Here is a 20,738-nt window from a genome sequence, read left to right on the forward strand (position 1 = left end):
CTCAACCTGCTTCTGTTTGTTCTTGCAGTGCTGCCTTCTAAGTACATGATTGACATTGATGTGAGATTCTTTGACTTGTTCCTGGTGAACTACTTAAGAAGTCTAATCATGAACATCAGCCTGCCTTTGACTCTGAGCAACAGCATAAATATCACAGATATCGACATGACTACTGGTGAGAGCTGAATGTTTCATCACGTCACATACTAAGATGAGTTCAGTATCAGAACAAATTGACAGTTTGAGCGCAGATGAATAAATCCTATTCTCTTACAGTGTGTGGGTTAAATGGAACACAATATGAGTGCAAGTGTGAGGAGCGTCATGTTTGGCCCAATGACACCTGCAGGGCCTATCATGAGTGTGATGAGATTGTGGGGGGCACTTGTGGATGTATTCAAGCTCTCCCTTCAGAGGGTCCGCTTTGCCAGAGAGGTGAGAAATCACATTAGATCACAATTGATTTTACTCAGTGACACTTGACATGTTTTGGTGGTTTATAAAATTGTAACATTTATGCAATAGCTTCTCACTATTCTTTTTTTCTTTTTCAGACATCAATGAATGTGAAGATGCAGTGTCAGTTTGTGGTCAATACTCAGACTGTATTAACATCATCGGGAGTCACAAGTGTTTATGCTGGAGTGGATTTAATTCCTCCAATAAAGACAGTCCTGTGAGCCGCAACAACTCATGTCAGGGTGAGTATTTTCAACTGATTTTGTTTTCTATTTTTATCTCATAAAATTGAGAGTGCAGAGCTGCTATATCTTTAAAGTTTGTGTGAATACTAGTGTGAGTTTTAGCTGTTCCTGTTTAATGTATTACATCACCCAACAATTTTTTTATATATATATTTTCCCGTCTAGGAAATATAATGTGAATAATTTTGTTTAAATACACAAAGTCTTTCATGTCTTTAGCCTCTTTGCCTTATTTAATACAGTAAAAATAATATATATATATATATATATATATATATATATATATATATATATATATTTTATTTGTCAAATTTTTTCCCCCATAGATATAGACGAATGTCTGGTCAGTCCATCTGTATGTGGTCCAGATTCCAGCTGCACAAATGAAATAGGAAGTTACAATTGCTCATGTTTGAATGGATTCACTGTAACAAACTCAAATCTCACCATCAGCATCAATAACCCGTGTAGAGGTAAATCCTATAATTACATTTATTTATTGTCTAATTTTGGAAAATAACCTAATGTAATTATTTAGAGATTTAATTTTTCAGTGAAATTATATTTAACAGTTTGTTGTTTATTTAACAGTCGAACAGCATTTTTTTTTTTCAACTGTTGCATACACAATTGTATGCATCCTCTATTTATAAAGTAATAAAAACATAGGAAAATATAGATTTGTGTTAAAGTGACATTCATATTTGAGTGTTCCAAATAAAAACAATACCCTTTTCATATCTTCCTGTAATATAGATGTCAATGAATGTCTAAATACATTAGAGGTCTGTGGTCCAAACTCTCGTTGCAACAACTCATTTGGGATTTACAACTGTTCCTGCTTGATTGGGTTTACTGTAACAAATATGAATCAACCAATCAGCACCAGTAACCCATGCAATGGTAAGCATGTAGAAAATATACTTCATCATGATGTATTTAATTTACATTTTAAGTAGATTTGACAGAAATATCAATTAAATCTCTTATATGGTTTGGTGTGTGTTTATGTTATTTATGTTTTCAGCCATGATAAAAGCTGCTGAAATACATAATCAAGTTATTAGAAAATTGTTGAATGAAATCCTGAATGTTTGGAAAATCTGTAAATAGTTTCCTTTGTGAACTTTGATTATTGTATTTGTAGATGGAAGGCGTAGTCATAATTTCTGGATGTTTTTATCTCTTTTTTCTACAGTGACTCTACCTTTGACTGAATATCTGATTGAAATTCAGATCAATAGTGTGGATAGTAGCGTCACTGATCAGCTGAGGACTCTTCTGATGTCTTTTAATTTGCCCTACATAATCAGTGACAGCACTAACATTACAGAAATCAGCATAACTACTGGTACGAGCTCTGTCTCTGCTTTGTAATGTTAAATAGCTAAGAATAAACTTTATACATCACGAGTACTGACATACATTATTTGATGTTTGGACTCTTCTTTTGCTTTTCAGTGTGTTCATTGAACCAAACGCAGTATCAGTGTAAATGTGAGGGTCTGTTTGTTTGGCCAAATGACACGTGTCACTCATACGAGGCCTGTGATGACATCACTAATGGTTCATGTACATGTATCAATGCCCTTCCAGTGGATGGACAGTTCTGTCAAGGTGAGACACTGGCGTCATTCTACGACAACATCAGTTTTATCCCTTTAATCAATTTCAGTTTTTCCTGCTTTGATTTTACTGCATTTTGCTACTAGGATTAACAAACTGATTATGTGCTTGTTTTTGTTTGCAAATAACTCTGTATAAGACACATGGTCTATTGTATGGAGTTTTGTCATGAAGATATTAACAACAAATTGACGTTCTTTTAAATTATAAAACTTAGACTACAAAGAATGTCATTAAAAAAATTATATTTTTGTTATTTTAGAAATGTAATTAATTGCATGAATTGTTCGGCTCAACCGGCTTCTGTTTGTTCTTGCAGTGCTGCCTTCTAAGTACATGATTGATATTGATGTGAGATTCTTTGACGTGTTCCTGGTGAACTACTTAAGAAGTCTAATCATGAACATCAGCCTGCCTTTGACTCTGAGCAACAGCATAAATATCACAGATATCGACATGACTACTGGTGAGAGCTGAATGTTTCATCACGTCACATACTAAGATGAGTTCAGTATCAGGACAAATTGACAGTTTGAGCGCAGATGAATAAATCCTATTCTCTTACAGTGTGTGGGTTAAATGGAACACAATATGAGTGCAAGTGTGAGGAGCGTCATGTTTGGCCCAATGACACCTGCAGGGCCTATCATGAGTGTGATGAGATTGTGGGGGGCACTTGTGGATGTATTCAAGCTCTCCCTTCAGAGGGTCCGCTTTGCCAGAGAGGTGAGAAATCACATTAGATCACAATTGATTTTACTCAGTGACATTTGACATGTTTTGGTGGTTTATAAAATTGTAACCAATATGCAATAGCTTCTCACTATTCTTTTTTTCTTTTTCAGACATCAATGAATGTGAAGATGCAGTGTCAGTTTGTGGTCAATACTCAGACTGTATTAACATCATCGGGAGTCACAAGTGTTTATGCTGGAGTGGATTTAATTCCTCCAATAAAGACAGTCCTGTGAGCCGCAACAACTCATGTCAGGGTGAGTATTTTCAACTGATTTTGTTTTCTATTTTTATCTCATAAAATTGAGAGTGCAGAGCTGCTATATCTTTACAGTTTGTGTGAATACTAGTGTGAGTTTTAGCTGTTCCTGTTTAAAGGAGTAGTTCACTTTTAAAAAAACTTTTGCTGATAATTTACTCACCCCCATGTCATCCAAGATGTCCACGTCTTTTTTTCTTCAGTCGAAAAGAAATGAAGGTTTTTTATGAAAACATTCCAGGATTTTCTCCATATAATGGACTTCCCTGGGAACCAAACGTTTCAAGGTCCAAATGAGAGTTTCAGTGCAGCTTCAAAGGGCTTTAAACGACACCAGACGATGAATAAGGGTCTTATCTAGGACCCTTCGAGTCATGACTCGAAAAAAGATTTGTTCATTTTGATGAATGAGTTTGAATACTAGAGTCACGAATGCTCATCTCAGAACAGAGCATTGCGAGCATTTGTGCTTATAAAACTTAAACTTTTTAATTTATTTTTTAAATGACGGATCGTTTCGCTAGATAAGACCCTTATTCATCGTCTGGTGTCGTTTAAAGCCCTTTGAAGCTGCACTGAATCTCTCATTTGGACCTTGAAACGTTTGGTTCCCAATGAAGTCCATTATATGTAGAAAATCCTGGAATGTTTTTGGAATTATAATGTGAATAATTTTGTTTAAATACACAAAGTCTTTCATGTCTTTAGCCTCTTTGCCTTATTTAATACAGTAAAAATAATATATATATAATTTTTATTTGTCAAATTTTTTCCCCCATAGATATAGACGAATGTCTGGTCAGTCCATCTGTATGTGGTCCAGATTCCAACTGCACAAATGAAATAGGAAGTTACAATTGCTCATGTTTGAATGGATTCACTGTAACAAACTCAAATCTCACCATCAGCATCAATAACCCGTGTAGAGGTAAATCCTATAATTACATTTATTTATAGTCTAAGTTTGAAAAATAATCTATTGTAATTTTTTAGACATTTAATTTTTCAGTGAAATTATTTTTAACAGTTTGTTGTTTATTTAACAGTTGAACAGCATTTTTTTCAACTGTTGCATACACAATTGTATGCATCCTCTATTTATAAAGTAATAAAAACATAGGAAAATATAGATTTGTGTTAAAGTGATATTCATATTTCAGTGTTCCTAATAAAAACAATACCCTTTTCATATCTTCCTGTAATATAGATGTCAATGAATGTCTAAATACATTAGAGGTCTGTGGTCCAAACTCTCGTTGCAACAACTCATTTGGGATTTACAACTGTTCCTGCTTGATTGGGTTTACTGTAACAAATATGAATCAACCAATCAGCACCAGTAACCCATGCAATGGTAAGCATGTAGAAAATATACTTCATCATGATGTATTTAATTTACATTTTAAGTAGATTTGACAGAAATATCAATTAAATCTATTATATGGTTTGGTGTGTGTTTATGTTATTTATGTTTTCAGCCTTGATAAAAGCTGCTGAAATACATAATCGAGTTAAAAACTATTGAATGAAATCCTGAATGGTTGAAAAATCTGTAAAGTGTTTCCTTTGGGAACTTCGATTATTTTATTTGTAGATGGAAGGCGTAGTCATAATTTCTGGATGTTTTTATCTCTTTTTTCTACAGTGACTCTACCTTTGACTGAATATCTGATTGAAATTCAGATCAATAGTGTGGATAGTAGCGTCACTGATCAGCTGAGGACTCTTCTGATGTCTTTTAATTTGCCCTACATAATCAGTGACAGCACTAACATTACAGAAATCAGCATAACTACTGGTACGAGCTCTGTCTCTGCTTTGTAATGTTAAATAGCTGAGAATAAACTTTATACATCACGAGTACTGACATACATTATTTGATGTTTGGACTCTTCTTTTGCTTTTCAGTGTGTTCATTGAACCAAACGCAGTATCAGTGTAAATGTGAGGGTCTGTTTGTTTGGCCAAATGACACGTGTCACTCATACGAGGCCTGTGATGACATCACTAATGGTTCATGTACATGTATCAATGCCCTACCAGTGGATGGACAGTTCTGTCAAGGTGAGACACTGGCGTCATTCTACGACAACATCAGTTTTATCCCTTTGATTAATTTCAGTTTTTTTCTGCTTTGATTTTACTGCATTTTGCTACTAGGATTAACAAACTGATTATGTGCTTGTTTTTGTTTGCAAATAACTCTGTGTAAGACACATGGTCTATTGTATGGAGTTTTGTCATGAAGATATTAACAACAAATTGACGTTCTTTTAAATTATAAAGCTTAGACTACAAAGAACATCATTAAAAAACTGATAGTTTTGTTATTTTAGAAATGTAATTCCATGAATTGTTCGGCTCAACCTGCTTCTGTTTGTTCTTGCAGTGCTGCCTTCTAAGTACATGATTGACATTGATGTGAGATTCTTTGACTTGTTCCTGGTGAACTACTTAAGAAGTCTAATCATGAACATCAGCCTGCCTTTGACTCTGAGCAACAGCATAAATATCACAGATATCGACATGACTACTGGTGAGAGCTGAATGTTTCATCACGTCACATACTAAGATGAGTTCAGTATCAGGACAAATTGACAGTTTGAGCGCAGATGAATAAATCCTATTCTCTTACAGTGTGTGGGTTAAATGGAACACAATATGAGTGCAAGTGTGAGGAGCGTCATGTTTGGCCCAATGACACCTGCAGGGCCTATCATGAGTGTGATGAGATTGTGGGGGGCACTTGTGGATGTATTCAAGCTCTCCCTTCAGAGGGTCCGCTTTGCCAGAGAGGTGAGAAATCACATTAGATCACAATTGATTTTACTCAGTGACACTTGACATGTTTTGGTGGTTTATAAAATTGTAACATTTATGCAATAGCTTCTCACTATTCTTTTTTTCTTTTTCAGACATCAATGAATGTGAAGATGCAGTGTCAGTTTGTGGTCAATACTCAGACTGTATTAACATCATCGGGAGTCACAAGTGTTTATGCTGGAGTGGATTTAATTCCTCCAATAAAGACAGTCCTGTGAGCCGCAACAACTCATGTCAGGGTGAGTATTTTCAACTGATTTTGTTTTCTATTTTATATCATAAAATTGAGAGTGCAGAGCTGCTATATCTTTACAGTTTGTGTAAATACTAGTGTGAGTTTTAGCTGTTCCTGTTTAAAGGAGTAGTTCATTTAAAAAAAAAAAAACATTTTGCTGATAATTTACTCACCCCCATGTCATCCAAGATGTCCATGTCTTTCTTTCTTCAGTCGAAAAGAAATTAAGGTTTTTGGTGAAAACATTCCAGGATTTTCTCCATATAATGGACTTCACTGGGAACCGAACGTTTCAAGGTCCAGATGAGAGTTTCAGTGCAGCTTCAAAGGGCTTTAAACGACACCAGACGATGAATAAGGGTCTTATCTAGGACCCTTCGAGTCATGACTCAAAAAAAGATTTGTTCATTTTGATGAACGAGTTTTAACAGGAGAGTCACGAATGCGCATCACAGAACAGAGCAAGGAGAGCATTTGTGCTTATAAAACTAAACTTTTTAATTTATTTTTTAAATGACGGATCGTTTCGCTAGATAAAACCCTTATTCATCGTCTGGTGTCGTATAAAGCCCTTTGAAGCTGCACTGAAACTCTCATTTGGACCTTGAAACGTTTGGTTCCCAGTGAAGTCCATTATATGGAGAAAATCCTGGAATGTTTTCATCAAAGACCTTAATTTCTTTTCGACTGAATAAAGAAAGACATGGACATCTTGGATGACATGGGGGTGAGTAAATTATCAGCAAAAGTTTTTTTTAAAAGTGAACTACTCCTTTAAGCTGTTACACCACCCAACAAATTATTTATTTTTTTGTATTTTTTCCCGTCTTGGAATTATAATGCGAATAATTTTGTTTAAATACACAAAGTCTTTCATGTCTTTAGCCTCTTTGCCTTATTTAATACAGTAAAAATAATATATATATATTTTTTATTTGTAAAATTTTTTCCCCCATAGATATAGACGAATGTCTGGTCAGTCCATCTGTATGTGGTCCAGATTCCAGCTGCACAAATGAAATAGGAAGTTACAATTGCTCATGTTTGAATGGATTCACTGTAACAAACTCAAATCTCACCATCAGCATCAATAACCCGTGTAGAGGTAAATCCTATAATTACATTTATTTATAGTCTAAGTTTGAAAAATAAACTAATGTAATTTTTTAGACATTTAATTTTTCAGTGAAATTCTATTTGTTGTTTATTTAACAGTCGAACAGCGTTGTTTTTTTTTCTACTGTTGCAACACAATTGTATGCATCCTCTGTAAAAACATAAGAAAATATAGATTTGTGTTAAAGTGACATTCATATTTTTGTGTTCCTAACAAAAACAATACCCTTTTCATATCTTCCTGTAATATAGATGTCTTTGAATGTCTAAATACATTAGAGGTCTGTGGTCCAAACTCTCGTTGCAACAACTCATTTGGGAGTTACAACTGTTCCTGCTTGATTGGGTTTACTGTAACAAATATGAATCAACCAATCAGCACCAGTAACCCATGCAATGGTAAGCATGTAGAAAATATACTTCATCATGATGTATTTAATTTACATTGTAAGTAGATTTGACAGAAATATCAATTAAATCTCTTATATGGTTTGGTGTTTGTTTATGTTATTTATGTTTTCAGCCTTGATAAAAGCTGCTGAAATGCATAAACAAATTATTAAAAAACTGTTGAATGAAATCCTGAATGGTTGAAAAATCTGTAAATTATTTCCTTTGTGGACTTTGATTATTGTATTTGTAGATGGAAGGCGTAGTCATAATTTCTGGATGTTTTTATCTCTTTTTTCTACAGTGACTCTACCTTTGACTGAATATCTGATTGAAATTCAGATCAATAGTGTGGATAGTAGCGTCACTGATCAGCTGAGGACTCTTCTGATGTCTTTTAATTTGCCCTACATAATCAGTGACAGCACTAACATTACAGAAATCAGCATAACTACTGGTACGAGCTCTGTCTCTGCTTTGTAATGTTAAATAGCTGAGAATAAACTTTATACATCACGAGTACTGACATACATTATTTGATGTTTGGACTCTTCTTTTGCTTTTCAGTGTGTTCATTGAACCAAACGCAGTATCAGTGTAAATGTGAGGGTCTGTTTGTTTGGCCAAATGACACGTGTCACTCATACGAGGCCTGTGATGACATCACTAATGGTTCATGTACATGTATCAATGCCCTTCCAGTGGATGGACAGTTCTGTCAAGGTGAGACACTGGCGTCATTCTACGACAACATCAGTTTTATCCCTTTAATCAATTTTGATTTTTCCTGCTTTGATTTTACTGCATTTTGCTACTAGGATTAACAAACTGATTATGTGCTTGTTTTTGTTTGCAAATAACTCTGTGTAAGACACATGGTCTATTGTATGGAGTTCTGTCATGAAGATATTAACAACAAATTGACGTTCTTTTAAATTATAAAGCTTAGACTACAAAGAACATCATTAAAAAACTGATAGTTTTGTTATTTTAGAAATGTAATTGCATGAATTGTTCGGCTCAACCTGCTTCTGTTTGTTCTTGCAGTGCTGCCTTCTAAGTACATGATTGACATTGATGTGAGATTCTTTGACTTGTTCCTGGTGAACTACTTAAGAAGTCTAATCATGAACATCAGCCTGCCTTTGACTCTGAGCAACAGCATAAATATCACAGATATCGACATGACTACTGGTGAGAGCTGAATGTTTCATCACGTCACATACTAAGATGAGTTCAGTATCAGGACAAATTGACAGTTTGAGCGCAGATGAATAAATCCTATTCTCTTACAGTGTGTGGGTTAAATGGAACACAATATGAGTGCAAGTGTGAGGAGCGTCATGTTTGGCCCAATGACACCTGCAGGGCCTATCATGAGTGTGATGAGATTGTGGGGGGCACTTGTGGATGTATTCAAGCTCTCCCTTCAGAGGGTCCGCTTTGCCAGAGAGGTGAGAAATCACATTAGATCACAATTGATTTTACTCAGTGACATTTGACATGTTTTGGTGGTTTATAAAATTGTAACATTTATGCAATAGCTTCTCACTATTCTTTTTTTCTTTTTCAGACATCAATGAATGTGAAGATGCAGTGTCAGTTTGTGGTCAATACTCAGACTGTATTAACATCATCGGGAGTCACAAGTGTTTATGCTGGAGTGGATTTAATTCCTCAAATAAAGACAGTCCTGTGAGCCGCAACAACTCATGTCAGGGTGAGTTTTCAACTGATTTTGTTTTTTATTTTTTATATCATAAAATTGAGAGTGCAGAGCTGCTATATCTTTAAAGTTTGTGTGAATACTAGTGTGAGTTTTAGCTGTTCCTGTTTAATGTATTACATCACCCAACAATTTTTATATATATATATATATATTTTCCCGTCTAGGAAATATAATGTGAATAATTTTGTTTAAATACACAAAGTCTTTCATGTCTTTAGCCTCTTTGCCTTATTTAATACAGTAAAAATAATATATATATATATATATATATATATATATTTTTATTTGTCAAATTTTTCCCCCATAGATATAGATGAATGTCTGGTCAGTCCATCTGTATGTGGTCCAGATTCCAGCTGCACAAATGAAATAGGAAGTTACAATTGCTCATGTTTGAATGGATTCACTGTAACAAACTCAAATCTCACCATCAGCATCAATAACCCGTGTAGAGGTAAATCCTATAATTACATTTATTTATAGTCTAAGTTTGAAAAATAATCTAATGTAATTTTTTAGACATTTAATTTTTCAGTGAAATTATTTTTATCAGTTTGTTGTTTATTTAACAGTTGAACAGCATTTTTTTCAACTGTTGCATACACAATTGTATGCATCCTCTATTTATAAAGTAATAAAAACATAGGAAAATATAGATTTGTGTTAAAGTGATATTCATATTTCTGTGTTCCTAATAAAAACAATACCCTTTTCATATCTTCCTGTAATATAGATGTCAATGAATGTCTAAATACATTAGAGGTCTGTGGTCCAAACTCTCGTTGCAACAACTCATTTGGGATTTACAACTGTTCCTGCTTGATTGGGTTTACTGTAACAAATATGAATCAACCAATCAGCACCAGTAACCCATGCAATGGTAAGCATGTAGAAAATATACTTCATCATGATGTATTTAATTTACATTGTAAGTAGATTTGACAGAAATATCAATTAAATCTATTATATGGTTTGGTGTTTGTTTATGTTATTTATGTTTTCAGCCTTGATAAAAGCTGCTGAAATACATAATCAAGTTAAAAACTATTGAATGAAATCCTGAATGGTTGAAAAATCTGTAAATAGTTTCCTTTGTGGACTTTGATTATTGTATTTGTAGATGGAAGGTGTCGTCATAATTTCTGGATGTTTTTATCTTTTTTTCTACAGTGACTCTACCTTTGACTGAATATCTGATTGAAATTCAGATCAATAGTGTGGATAGTAGCGTCACTGATCAGCTGAGGACTCTTCTGATGTCTTTTAATTTGCCCTACATAATCAGTGACAGCACTAACATTACAGAAATCAGCATAACTACTGGTACGAGCTCTGTCTCTGCTTTGTAATGTTAAATAGCTGAGAATAAACTTTATACATCACGAGTACTGACATACATTATTTGATGTTTGGACTCTTCTTTTGCTTTTCAGTGTGTTCATTGAACCAAACGCAGTATCAGTGTAAATGTGAGGGTCTGTTTGTTTGGCCAAATGACACGTGTCACTCATACGAGGCCTGTGATGACATCACTAATGGTTCATGTACATGTATCAATGCCCTTCCAGTGGATGGACAGTTCTGTCAAGGTGAGACACTGGCGTCATTCTACGACAACATCAGTTTTATCCCTTTAATCAATTTTGATTTTTCCTGCTTTGATTTTACTGCATTTTGCCACTAGGATTAACAAACTGATTATGTGCTTGTTTTTGTTTGCAAATAACTCTGTATAAGACACATGGTCTATTGTATGGAGTTTTGTCATGAAGATATTAACAACAAATTGACGTTCTTTTAAATTATAAAACTTAGACTACAAAGAATGTCATTTAAAAAATTATATTTTTGTTATTTTAGAAATGTAATTAATTGCATGAATTATTCGGCTCAACCTGCTTCTGTTTGTTCTTGCAGTGCTGCCTTCTAAGTACATGATTGACATTGATGTGAGATTCTTTGACTTGTTCCTGGTGAACTACTTAAGAAGTCTAATCATGAACATCAGCCTGCCTTTGACTCTGAGCAACAGCATAAATATCACAGATATCGACATGACTACTGGTGAGAGCTGAATGTTTCATCACGTCACATACTAAGATGAGTTCAGTATCAGGACAAATTGACAGTTTGAGCGCAGATGAATAAATCCTATTCTCTTACAGTGTGTGGGTTAAATGGAACACAATATGAGTGCAAGTGTGAGGAGCGTCATGTTTGGCCCAATGACACCTGCAGGGCCTATCATGAGTGTGATGAGATTGTGGGGGGCACTTGTGGATGTATTCAAGCTCTCCCTTCAGAGGGTCCGCTTTGCCAGAGAGGTGAGAAATCACATTAGATCACAATTGATTTTACTCAGTGACATTTGACATGTTTTGGTGGTTTATAAAATTGTAACCAATATGCAATAGCTTCTCACTATTCTTTTTTTCTTTTTCAGACATCAATGAATGTGAAGATGCAGTGTCAGTTTGTGGTCAATACTCAGACTGTATTAACATCATCGGGAGTCACAAGTGTTTATGCTGGAGTGGATTTAATTCCTCCAATAAAGACAGTCCTGTGAGCCGCAACAACTCATGTCAGGGTGAGTATTTTCAACTGATTTTGTTTTCTATTTTTATCTCATAAAATTGAGAGTGCAGAGCTGCTATATCTTTACAGTTTGTGTGAATACTAGTGTGAGTTTTAGCTGTTCCTGTTTAAAGGAGTAGTTCACTTTTAAAAAAACTTTTGCTGATAATTTACTCACCCCCATGTCATCCAAGATGTCCACGTCTTTTTTTCTTCAGTCGAAAAGAAATTAAGGTTTTTTATGAAAACATTCCAAGATTTTCTCCATATAATGGACTTCCCTGGGAACCAAACGGTTCAAGGTCCAAATGAGAGTTTCAGTGCAGCTTCAAAGGGCTTTAAACGACACCAGACGATGAATAAGGGTCTTATCTAGGACCCTTCGAGTCATGACTCGAAAAAAGATTTGTTCATTTTGATGAATGAGTTTGAACACTAGAGTCACGAATGCTCATCACAGAACAGAGCATGGCGAGCATTTGTGCTTATAAAACTTAAACTTTTTAATTTATTTTTTAAATGACGGATCGTTTCGCTAGATAAGACCCTTATTCATCGTCTGGTGTCGTATAAAGCCCTTTGAAGCTGCACTGAATCTCTCATTTGGACCTTGAAACGTTTGGTTCCCAATGAAGTCCATTATATGTAGAAAATCCTGGAATGTTTTTGGAATTATAATGTGAATAATTTTGTTTAAATACACAAAGTCTTTCATGTCTTTAGCCTCTTTGCCTTATTTAATACAGTAAAAATAATATATATATAATTTTTATTTGTCAAATTTTTCCCCCCATAGATATAGACGAATGTCTGGTCAGTCCATCTGTATGTGGTCCAGATTCCAACTGCACAAATGAAATAGGAAGTTACAATTGCTCATGTTTGGATGGATTCACTGTAACAAACTCAAATCTCACCATCAGCATCAATAACCCGTGTAGAGGTAAATCCTATAATTACATTTATTTATTGTCTAAGTTTGAAAAATAATCTAATGCAATTTTTTAGACATTTAATTTTTCAGTGAAATTCTATTTGTATGTTTATTTTTTTTCTACTGTTGCAACACAATTGTATGCATCCTCTGTAAAAACATAAGAAAATATAGATTTGTGGTAAAGTGACATTCATATTTCTGTGTTCCTAATAAAAACAATACCCTTTTCATATCTTCCTGTAATATAGATGTCTATGAATGTCTAAATACATTAGAGGTCTGTGGTCCAAACTCTCGTTGCAACAACTCATTTGGGAGTTACAACTGTTCCTGCTTGATTGGGTTTACTGTAACAAATATGAATCAACCAATCAGCACCAGTAACCCATGCAATGGTAAGCATGTAGAAAATATACTTCATCATGATGTATTTAATTTACATTGTAAATCTTAATAAAACTGTGAATGTATTATTTTGGAAGTTTGTTGTGTGAAGATTGACAAAAAAACTTCCAACATTTCCCCAATAATTATTTTCATCTCAGTTCATGTTATTATTTTCATCACACAGGAGTTATGCAAGAGTTTTAGACATACATAAGCCAGAAATCTTTTAATTATTGTTCTCAGTTCTTGTTAACCTTGTGTAGATACAGATGTCTTACATGTTTTATGTACTTCTATCTTTATGTTATACATTAACTTTGCTTTGTTTTTTTCCACTCCAGATATCGATGAATGTCTGGTCAGTCCATCTGTATGTGGTCCAGATTCCAACTGCACAAATGAAATAGGAAGTCACAGTTGCTCATGTTTGGATGGATTCACTGTAACAAACTCAAATCTCACCATCAGCATCAATAACACATGTAGAGGTACAGTTTAGATTTGTGTTTAGTCTAACCTTACATAATTATCTAGAATTTGAACAAAATTTACTTTTATTTTTTGTAAATGAAGCATTGTATTGTAAAGATGACAAGGAATGAGATTAAACTGACCCAAACTGTTCTTCTTCCCAAAACTTCCTTTTACTAAAGATGTGGATGAATGTGTCGAGAGATCAGAGGTCTGCGGTCCAAACTCAAACTGCAGCAACACTGTTGGGAGTTACAATTGCTCCTGCAAGAGTGGATATAATGTAACAGACCCAAACCTCCCTATAAACCGCAATAACACATGTAGAGGTATGATTGACTGATGAAGCAATCAGTGCTAATAAATTCATGTCAAAGAAAACGGTTATTGGGAAGCTAATAACTTGTTTTTTAATTATTTTGTTTCTCTTTTTTACAAATAGTGTTAACAATAACATCGCCAATGTATATGTATTATAAAGCACAATCTGAGATGTTGATTAATAAAACTGTGAATGTTTTATTGTGAAGTTTTTTGTGTGAAGATTGACAAAAAAAAAAAAATCCCCAAATTTCCCCAATAATTATTTTCATCTCAGTGCATGTTATTATTTCCATCACACAGGAGTTATGCAAGTGTTTTAGACATACATAAACCAGAAATCTTTTAAAATTCGTTTTCAGTTCTCGTTAAAACATGAAAGACATCTGTATCTACACAAGGTTATGTACTTCTGTCTTTATGTTATACATTAACTTTGCTTTGTTTTTTTCCACTCCAGATATCGATGAATGTCTGGTCAGTCCATCTGTATGTGGTCCAGATTCCAACTGCACAAATGAAATAGGAAGTCACAATTGCTCATGTTTGGATGGATTCACTGTAACAAACTCAAATCTCACCATCAGCATCAATAACCCGTGTAGAGGTAAATTCTAGATTCATATCTCTCTTCTCTAACATTAAATAATAAACTAGATGTTTATGTGCACCATTAGACTAAACAATACTACTAAAATAAATAGCAAATATATTTTTAAAAGTAACATTATGAAATGTTTTAATTGTTTCCTACTTTGGATAAAATATTCTAAATAAAATATTAGATTGTAAGGTTGGGCAGTTAATGAGTTGACCTCCACATTCTGTACGAGGAAAGAGTAAACCTACAGAGGGAACTGATTTTTATTTTATTTCTTTTCCTGCAATTTTCTTTTACTAAAGATGTGGATGAATGTGTCGAGAGATCAGAGGTCTGCGGTCCAAACTCAAACTGCAGCAACACTGTTGGGAGTTACAATTGCTCCTGCAAGAGTGGATATGATGTAACAGACCCAAACCTCCCTATAAACAGCAATAACACATGTAGAGGTATGACTGACAGCAAAAGCTCATAGTTCAAATTCATGACAAATAACAGGAGTATTGAGAAGCTTGTAATTCTTTTTTTTTTTTTTTTTTAGTTTTTTTAGTCCCCCCAAATACACTGTTAACAGTAACATTGATAATATTTATCTATTCAAAATATATTTTGAGATGTTAGTCAAAAATCTCAGAGTTCATCACATTTCCCCCAATTATTTTTCTTTTCAGTGCATGTGTTTTTATCCACAGGAGCTATACAAGTGTTGTTGGACATACATAAGCCATACTTCTTTATAATTCTTTATCATTTTATATAAATGTTTTTAAATAGATACAAGTTTTAAAATCTTAGTTTTGTGTTTTTTGTTTTTGTTTGTTTAAACATGTTGTCATTGTCCTTTCTCAGTTCTTATTGTCCTAGTGTATATGTAGAGATTGTTAGACACCAGGGCCCGGTACCCCGATAACGCTCACTCTTAGCGCGCTAAGAAGACTGAAAAAGATATATCTTACAGAAGTTGTCTATGTTTCTAAGTGTGTTCCCCGAAGTGTCTCTTAGGAAGCTTCTTAACTCGCTCCTCTTACGTTCGACGTTACAAAGGCGCTGTCCCAAGTGAAGGTGCTGAATTAGCTGGCATCGATTGCTAAGGATTCGATTTTCCACTTCACGCGAAAGATAACATGTTTTATGCAAATTAAACATTCCTCAAGTAATTCGAGTAACATTTATTTCAACATTGTTTAAGTTATCAGTAAAATATTAATTAAATTATCAAATTGTGATATGTCAAAATGTTTGAGATGACGATCAAAGCAGGGTGTTCACAGAAGCGCGAGCGAATCCCAATGCAAAGCTTCACGAGATAGTATGCAAGTGGCAAAACTAAACATCCATCAAAGCTCAGCTTCAGGAAGGGGATATTTACAAGTAAAAATAAAGAGACTGAGAGAAGAAGAACGAGAGAAGGAGATGAGATAAGAGAGGAGAGGTAAAGCAGGTAAAGCAATAGCCTATTGGATACAGTGCCCAGAATAAGAATACATTGATTGCAATGGATTCCTATATACATAGCCTAAGTTCTTTGACAATTACAGTGAAAAATAATATGCCCCCGAACCCCCTATCAAGATCACTTTTGGGACCTCGGTATTTATAAAACCCTGTGTATGGCTTTTGCACTGAATAGAAAATTATATTTTTGCAAAATACAATGAATTACAAGGCTATACAGAAGAGTACACTATTGCAGACTTATATATATACTGAGGTTTTAATTACATTGTTTTACAGTTTTTTTTACAATCACTTTGTTACTATTTCCAGAACCTTGATGTCATTTTTTTAAACTCTAGAGACAAAACTCACAACCAATGATCAAAATGGACATATTTCAAAACTCTAACCCATTTCTCAATTGCTTGAATACAATACACATACACAAACTGACACAACTTAACATCACAGTACTACTATTTCAAAAGGCAATTCACACATTACATTTCAAATGAGTGTCTATTCATTTCCTTACAATGATCTAACTATCAATTGATACAACTGCTCAAATTGATAAGTAACTGTTGCAGTACGCTTAAAGAAATAGTTGTATGGAAACAGACACACAACCTTCCATGTTTACAGCAAATCATGAAAGTTTCAAGATTACGAGATGTATATTTACTGTACATGGAGTATTATAATGAAACTTGTATCACCTATTTTGTTCTACAATATATATAATGATTGTATGAACAATGACACAGTGAAACTATCGGTTGCTTGTGTGTGTGTGTGTGTGTGATCTATAGTTATGTTTCAATGGTGTTTCACAGTAATTTATTTTTTTTGAGTTTTGATTTTGAGTTTTGTCTCTAGAATTTTGAAAAATGACATCAAGGTTCTGAAAATATTATCAAAGTGATTGTAAAAAACTGTAATATATTCAGTGGGCAACTAAAGTGGGCATGTGGGTAAAATTAGTCCCACTCCAGCCCTGAAACCTCTCACTCAAAGTTCAAACCTATACCAAATCTCCAAAACCATAAGCTACTATTTCTCAGCATTTGTCTCAGTTTCCAATTGCATAAAACACCACACACAATTCTCCACCTAAAACACAAACCATCAAGCAGGAATTGACTGGCTTTCCTTTTCCAAACACACCAATCAAAATGCTACACTTATTCACCAGGTCACACACACACTCCTCCTTATATCTCCAAACACTAATTGCTTTACTGATCACTAACCAATCACTGCTTTTACTGTAATATAAGCCTATAATAGGTCAAAGGTCAGATTACCTGTTTTGAACAATGGATGCCAACAATGGACAGAGACCCCCCCCCCCCCCCCACCACCACCACCACAATCAATTGTGTCCTTTACTGTATTATAAAGAATATACTTTTAGTTTAAGTGTTTGCCATTTGATGCAAATGCTTCATCCTGACATGTGTTTATGGCAGTTTAAATGCAGTGTTACATTTTTGAAGGAGATGTGAGGCATTTTGCATTTTGTGTGTAAAGTTTTGGAAGTTTTAGCGTTTTGAAAAAAGGTGACAGTTTGGAAAATGTGTGTAAGTTTCTAAAGACTGCTGCACAGTGGCGGCGAATGGCGTCTTGAGCTCAAACAACACTAAGAGAGAGCTTACGAATGGTCCAGACCAACCTTACGAAAGTGTGACTTACAGAAGATATACTTAGCATACGGACGTTTCGGGAACCGTGACATAAGGTTAAGAGAGAGGTTAAGGAATAGGTTAAGAACTACTTAGCGATAAGAACCTTTTGGGGAACCGGGCCCTGATGTCTTTCATGCTTTTGTCTGTTTATATTTGTATGTTTTACATTATATTTGTTTTCCCCCATAGATATAGACGAATGTCTGGTCAGTCCATCTGTATGTGGTCCAGATTCCAACTGCACAAATGAAATAGGAAGTCACAGTTGCTCATGTTTGGATGGATTCACTGTAACAAACTCAAATCTCACCATCAGCATCAATAACCCGTGTAGAGGTAAATCCTATAATTACATTTATTTATAGTCCAAGTTTGAAGAATAATCTAATGTAATTTTTTAGACATTTAATTTTTCAGTGAAATTCTATTTGTATGTTTATTTTTTTTCTACTGTTGCGACACAATTGTTTGCATCCTCTGTAAAAACATAAGAAAATATAGATTTGTGGTAAAGTGACATTCATATTTCTGTGTTCCTAATAAAAACAATACCCTTTTCATATCTTCCTGTAATATAGATGTCTATGAATGTCTAAATACATTAGAGGTCTGTGGTCCAAACTCTCGTTGCAACAACTCATTTGGGAGTTACAACTGTTCCTGCTTGATTGGGTTTACTGTAACAAATATGAATCAACCAATCAGCACCAGTAACCCATGCAATGGTAAGCATGTATTATTTTGGAAGTTTGTTGTGTGAAGATTGACAAAAAAACTTCCAACATTTCCCCAATAATTATTTTCATCTCAGTGCATGTTATTATTTTCATCACACAGGAGTTATGCAAGTGTTTTGGACATACATAAGCCAGAAATCTTTTAAAATTCGTTCTCAGTTCTTGTTAACCTTGTGTAGATACAGATGTCTTTCATGTTTTATGTACTTCTATCTTTGTTATACATTAACTTTGCTTTGTTTTTTCCACTCCAGATATAGATGTGTTCTCTAACATTAAATAATAAACTAGATGTTTATGTGCACCATTAGTCTAAACAATACTACTAAAATAAATAGCAAATATATTTTTATTGGTAAAATTATGACATTTTTTAATTGTTTCCTACTTTGGATAAAATATTCTAAATAAAATATTAGATTGTAAGGTTGGGCAGTTAATGAGTTGACCTCCACATTCTGTATGAGGAAAGAGTAAACCTACAGAGGGAACTGATTTTTAATTTATTTCTTTGCCTGCAATTTTCTTTTACTAAAGATGTGGATGAATGTGTCGAGAGATCAGAGGTCTGCGGTCCAAACTCAAACTGCAGCAACACTGTTGGGAGTTACAATTGCTCCTGCAAGAGTGGATATGATGTAACAGACCCAAACCTCCCTATAAACAGCAATAACACATGTAGAGGTATGACTGACAGCAAAAGCTCATAGTTCAATATCATGACAAATAACAGGAGTATTGAGAAACTTATCATTCTTTTTTTGTTAGTACCCCCAAATACACTGTTAACAGTAACATTGATAATATTTATCTATTAAAAATATATTTTGAGATGTTAGTCAAAAATCTCAGAGTTCTTCACATTTCCCCCAATTATTTTTCTTTTCAGTGCGTGTGTTTTTATCCACAGGAGCTATACAAGTGTTTTTGGACATACATAAGCCATACTTCTTTATAATTCTTTATCATTTTATATAAATGTTTTTAAATAGATACAAGTTTTAAAATCTTAGTTTTGTGTTTTTTTTTTTGTTTGTTTAAACATGTTGTCATTGTCCTTTCTCAGTTCTTATTGTCCTAGTGTATATGTAGAGATTGTTAGACACCAGGGCCCGGTACCCCGATAACGCTCACTCTTAGCGCGCTAAGAAGACTGAAAAAGATATATCTTACAGAAGTTGTCTATGTTTCCAAGTGTGTTCCCCGAAGTGTCTCTTAGGAAGCTTCTTAACTCGCTCCTCTTACGTTCGACGTTACAAAGGCGCTGTCCCAAGTGAAGGTGCTGAATTAGCTGGCATCGATTGCTAAGGATTCGATTTTCCACTTCACGCGAAAGATAACATGTTTTGTGCAAATTAAACATTCCTCAAGTAATTCGAGTAACATTTATTTCAACATTGTTTAAGTTATCAGTAAAATATTAATTAAATTATCAAATTGTGATATGTCAAAATGTTTGAGATGACGATCAAAGCAGGATGTTCACAGAAGCGCGAGCGAATCCCAATGCAAAGCTTCACGAGATAGTATGCAAGTGGCAAAACTAAACATCCATCAAAGCTCAGCTTCAGGAAGGGGATATTTACAAGTAAAAATAAAGAGACTGAGAGAAGAAGAACGAGAGAAGGAGATGAGATAAGAGAGGAGAGGTAAAGCAGGTAAAGCAATAGCCTATTGGATACAGTGCCCAGAATAAGAATACATTGATTGCAATGGATTCCTATATACATAGCCTAAGTTCTTTGACAATTACAGTGAAAAATAATATGCCCCCGAACCCCCTATCAAGATCACCTTTGGGACCTCTGTATTTATAAAACCATGTGTATGGCTTTTGCACTGAATAGAAAATTATATTTTTGCAAAATACAATGAATTACAAGGCTGTACAGAAGAGTACTACTTTTAGTTTAAGTGTTTGCCATTTGATGCAAATGCTTTATCCTGACATGTGTTTATGGCAGT

The 20,738-nt window shown here is 34.3% G+C and overlaps 1 protein-coding gene across 1 annotated transcript in view; it reads left to right on the forward strand.

The window, feature by feature from the left end:
* Positions 1-20,738, forward strand: part of adgrf6 (adhesion G protein-coupled receptor F6) — a 62,906-nt gene that overhangs the window by 17,295 nt on the left and 24,873 nt on the right. Inside the window, exons 47-85 of the mRNA XM_089118775.1 lie at positions 29-175; positions 277-435; positions 555-701; positions 1,031-1,177; positions 1,461-1,607; positions 1,903-2,055; positions 2,166-2,321; positions 2,650-2,796; positions 2,898-3,056; positions 3,176-3,322; positions 4,106-4,252; positions 4,532-4,678; positions 4,970-5,122; positions 5,233-5,388; positions 5,714-5,860; positions 5,962-6,120; positions 6,240-6,386; positions 7,341-7,487; positions 7,751-7,897; positions 8,193-8,345; positions 8,456-8,611; positions 8,936-9,082; positions 9,184-9,342; positions 9,462-9,608; positions 9,925-10,071; positions 10,351-10,497; positions 10,788-10,940; positions 11,051-11,206; positions 11,535-11,681; positions 11,783-11,941; positions 12,061-12,207; positions 12,991-13,137; positions 13,380-13,526; positions 13,860-14,006; positions 14,172-14,318; positions 14,771-14,917; positions 15,214-15,360; positions 18,226-18,372; positions 19,311-19,457. Of these exons, the coding sequence (XP_088974901.1) occupies positions 29-175; positions 277-435; positions 555-701; positions 1,031-1,177; positions 1,461-1,607; positions 1,903-2,055; positions 2,166-2,321; positions 2,650-2,796; positions 2,898-3,056; positions 3,176-3,322; positions 4,106-4,252; positions 4,532-4,678; positions 4,970-5,122; positions 5,233-5,388; positions 5,714-5,860; positions 5,962-6,120; positions 6,240-6,386; positions 7,341-7,487; positions 7,751-7,897; positions 8,193-8,345; positions 8,456-8,611; positions 8,936-9,082; positions 9,184-9,342; positions 9,462-9,608; positions 9,925-10,071; positions 10,351-10,497; positions 10,788-10,940; positions 11,051-11,206; positions 11,535-11,681; positions 11,783-11,941; positions 12,061-12,207; positions 12,991-13,137; positions 13,380-13,526; positions 13,860-14,006; positions 14,172-14,318; positions 14,771-14,917; positions 15,214-15,360; positions 18,226-18,372; positions 19,311-19,457 (5,853 nt within the window). The remainder of the gene's footprint in view (positions 1-28; positions 176-276; positions 436-554; positions 702-1,030; positions 1,178-1,460; positions 1,608-1,902; positions 2,056-2,165; positions 2,322-2,649; positions 2,797-2,897; positions 3,057-3,175; positions 3,323-4,105; positions 4,253-4,531; positions 4,679-4,969; positions 5,123-5,232; positions 5,389-5,713; positions 5,861-5,961; positions 6,121-6,239; positions 6,387-7,340; positions 7,488-7,750; positions 7,898-8,192; positions 8,346-8,455; positions 8,612-8,935; positions 9,083-9,183; positions 9,343-9,461; positions 9,609-9,924; positions 10,072-10,350; positions 10,498-10,787; positions 10,941-11,050; positions 11,207-11,534; positions 11,682-11,782; positions 11,942-12,060; positions 12,208-12,990; positions 13,138-13,379; positions 13,527-13,859; positions 14,007-14,171; positions 14,319-14,770; positions 14,918-15,213; positions 15,361-18,225; positions 18,373-19,310; positions 19,458-20,738) is intronic.

The sequence above is a fragment of the Pimephales promelas genome, chromosome 13, assembly GCF_988280905.1.
Source record: "Pimephales promelas chromosome 13, fPimPro1.hap1.1, whole genome shotgun sequence".
NCBI classification, from domain to species: domain Eukaryota; kingdom Metazoa; phylum Chordata; class Actinopteri; order Cypriniformes; family Leuciscidae; genus Pimephales; species Pimephales promelas.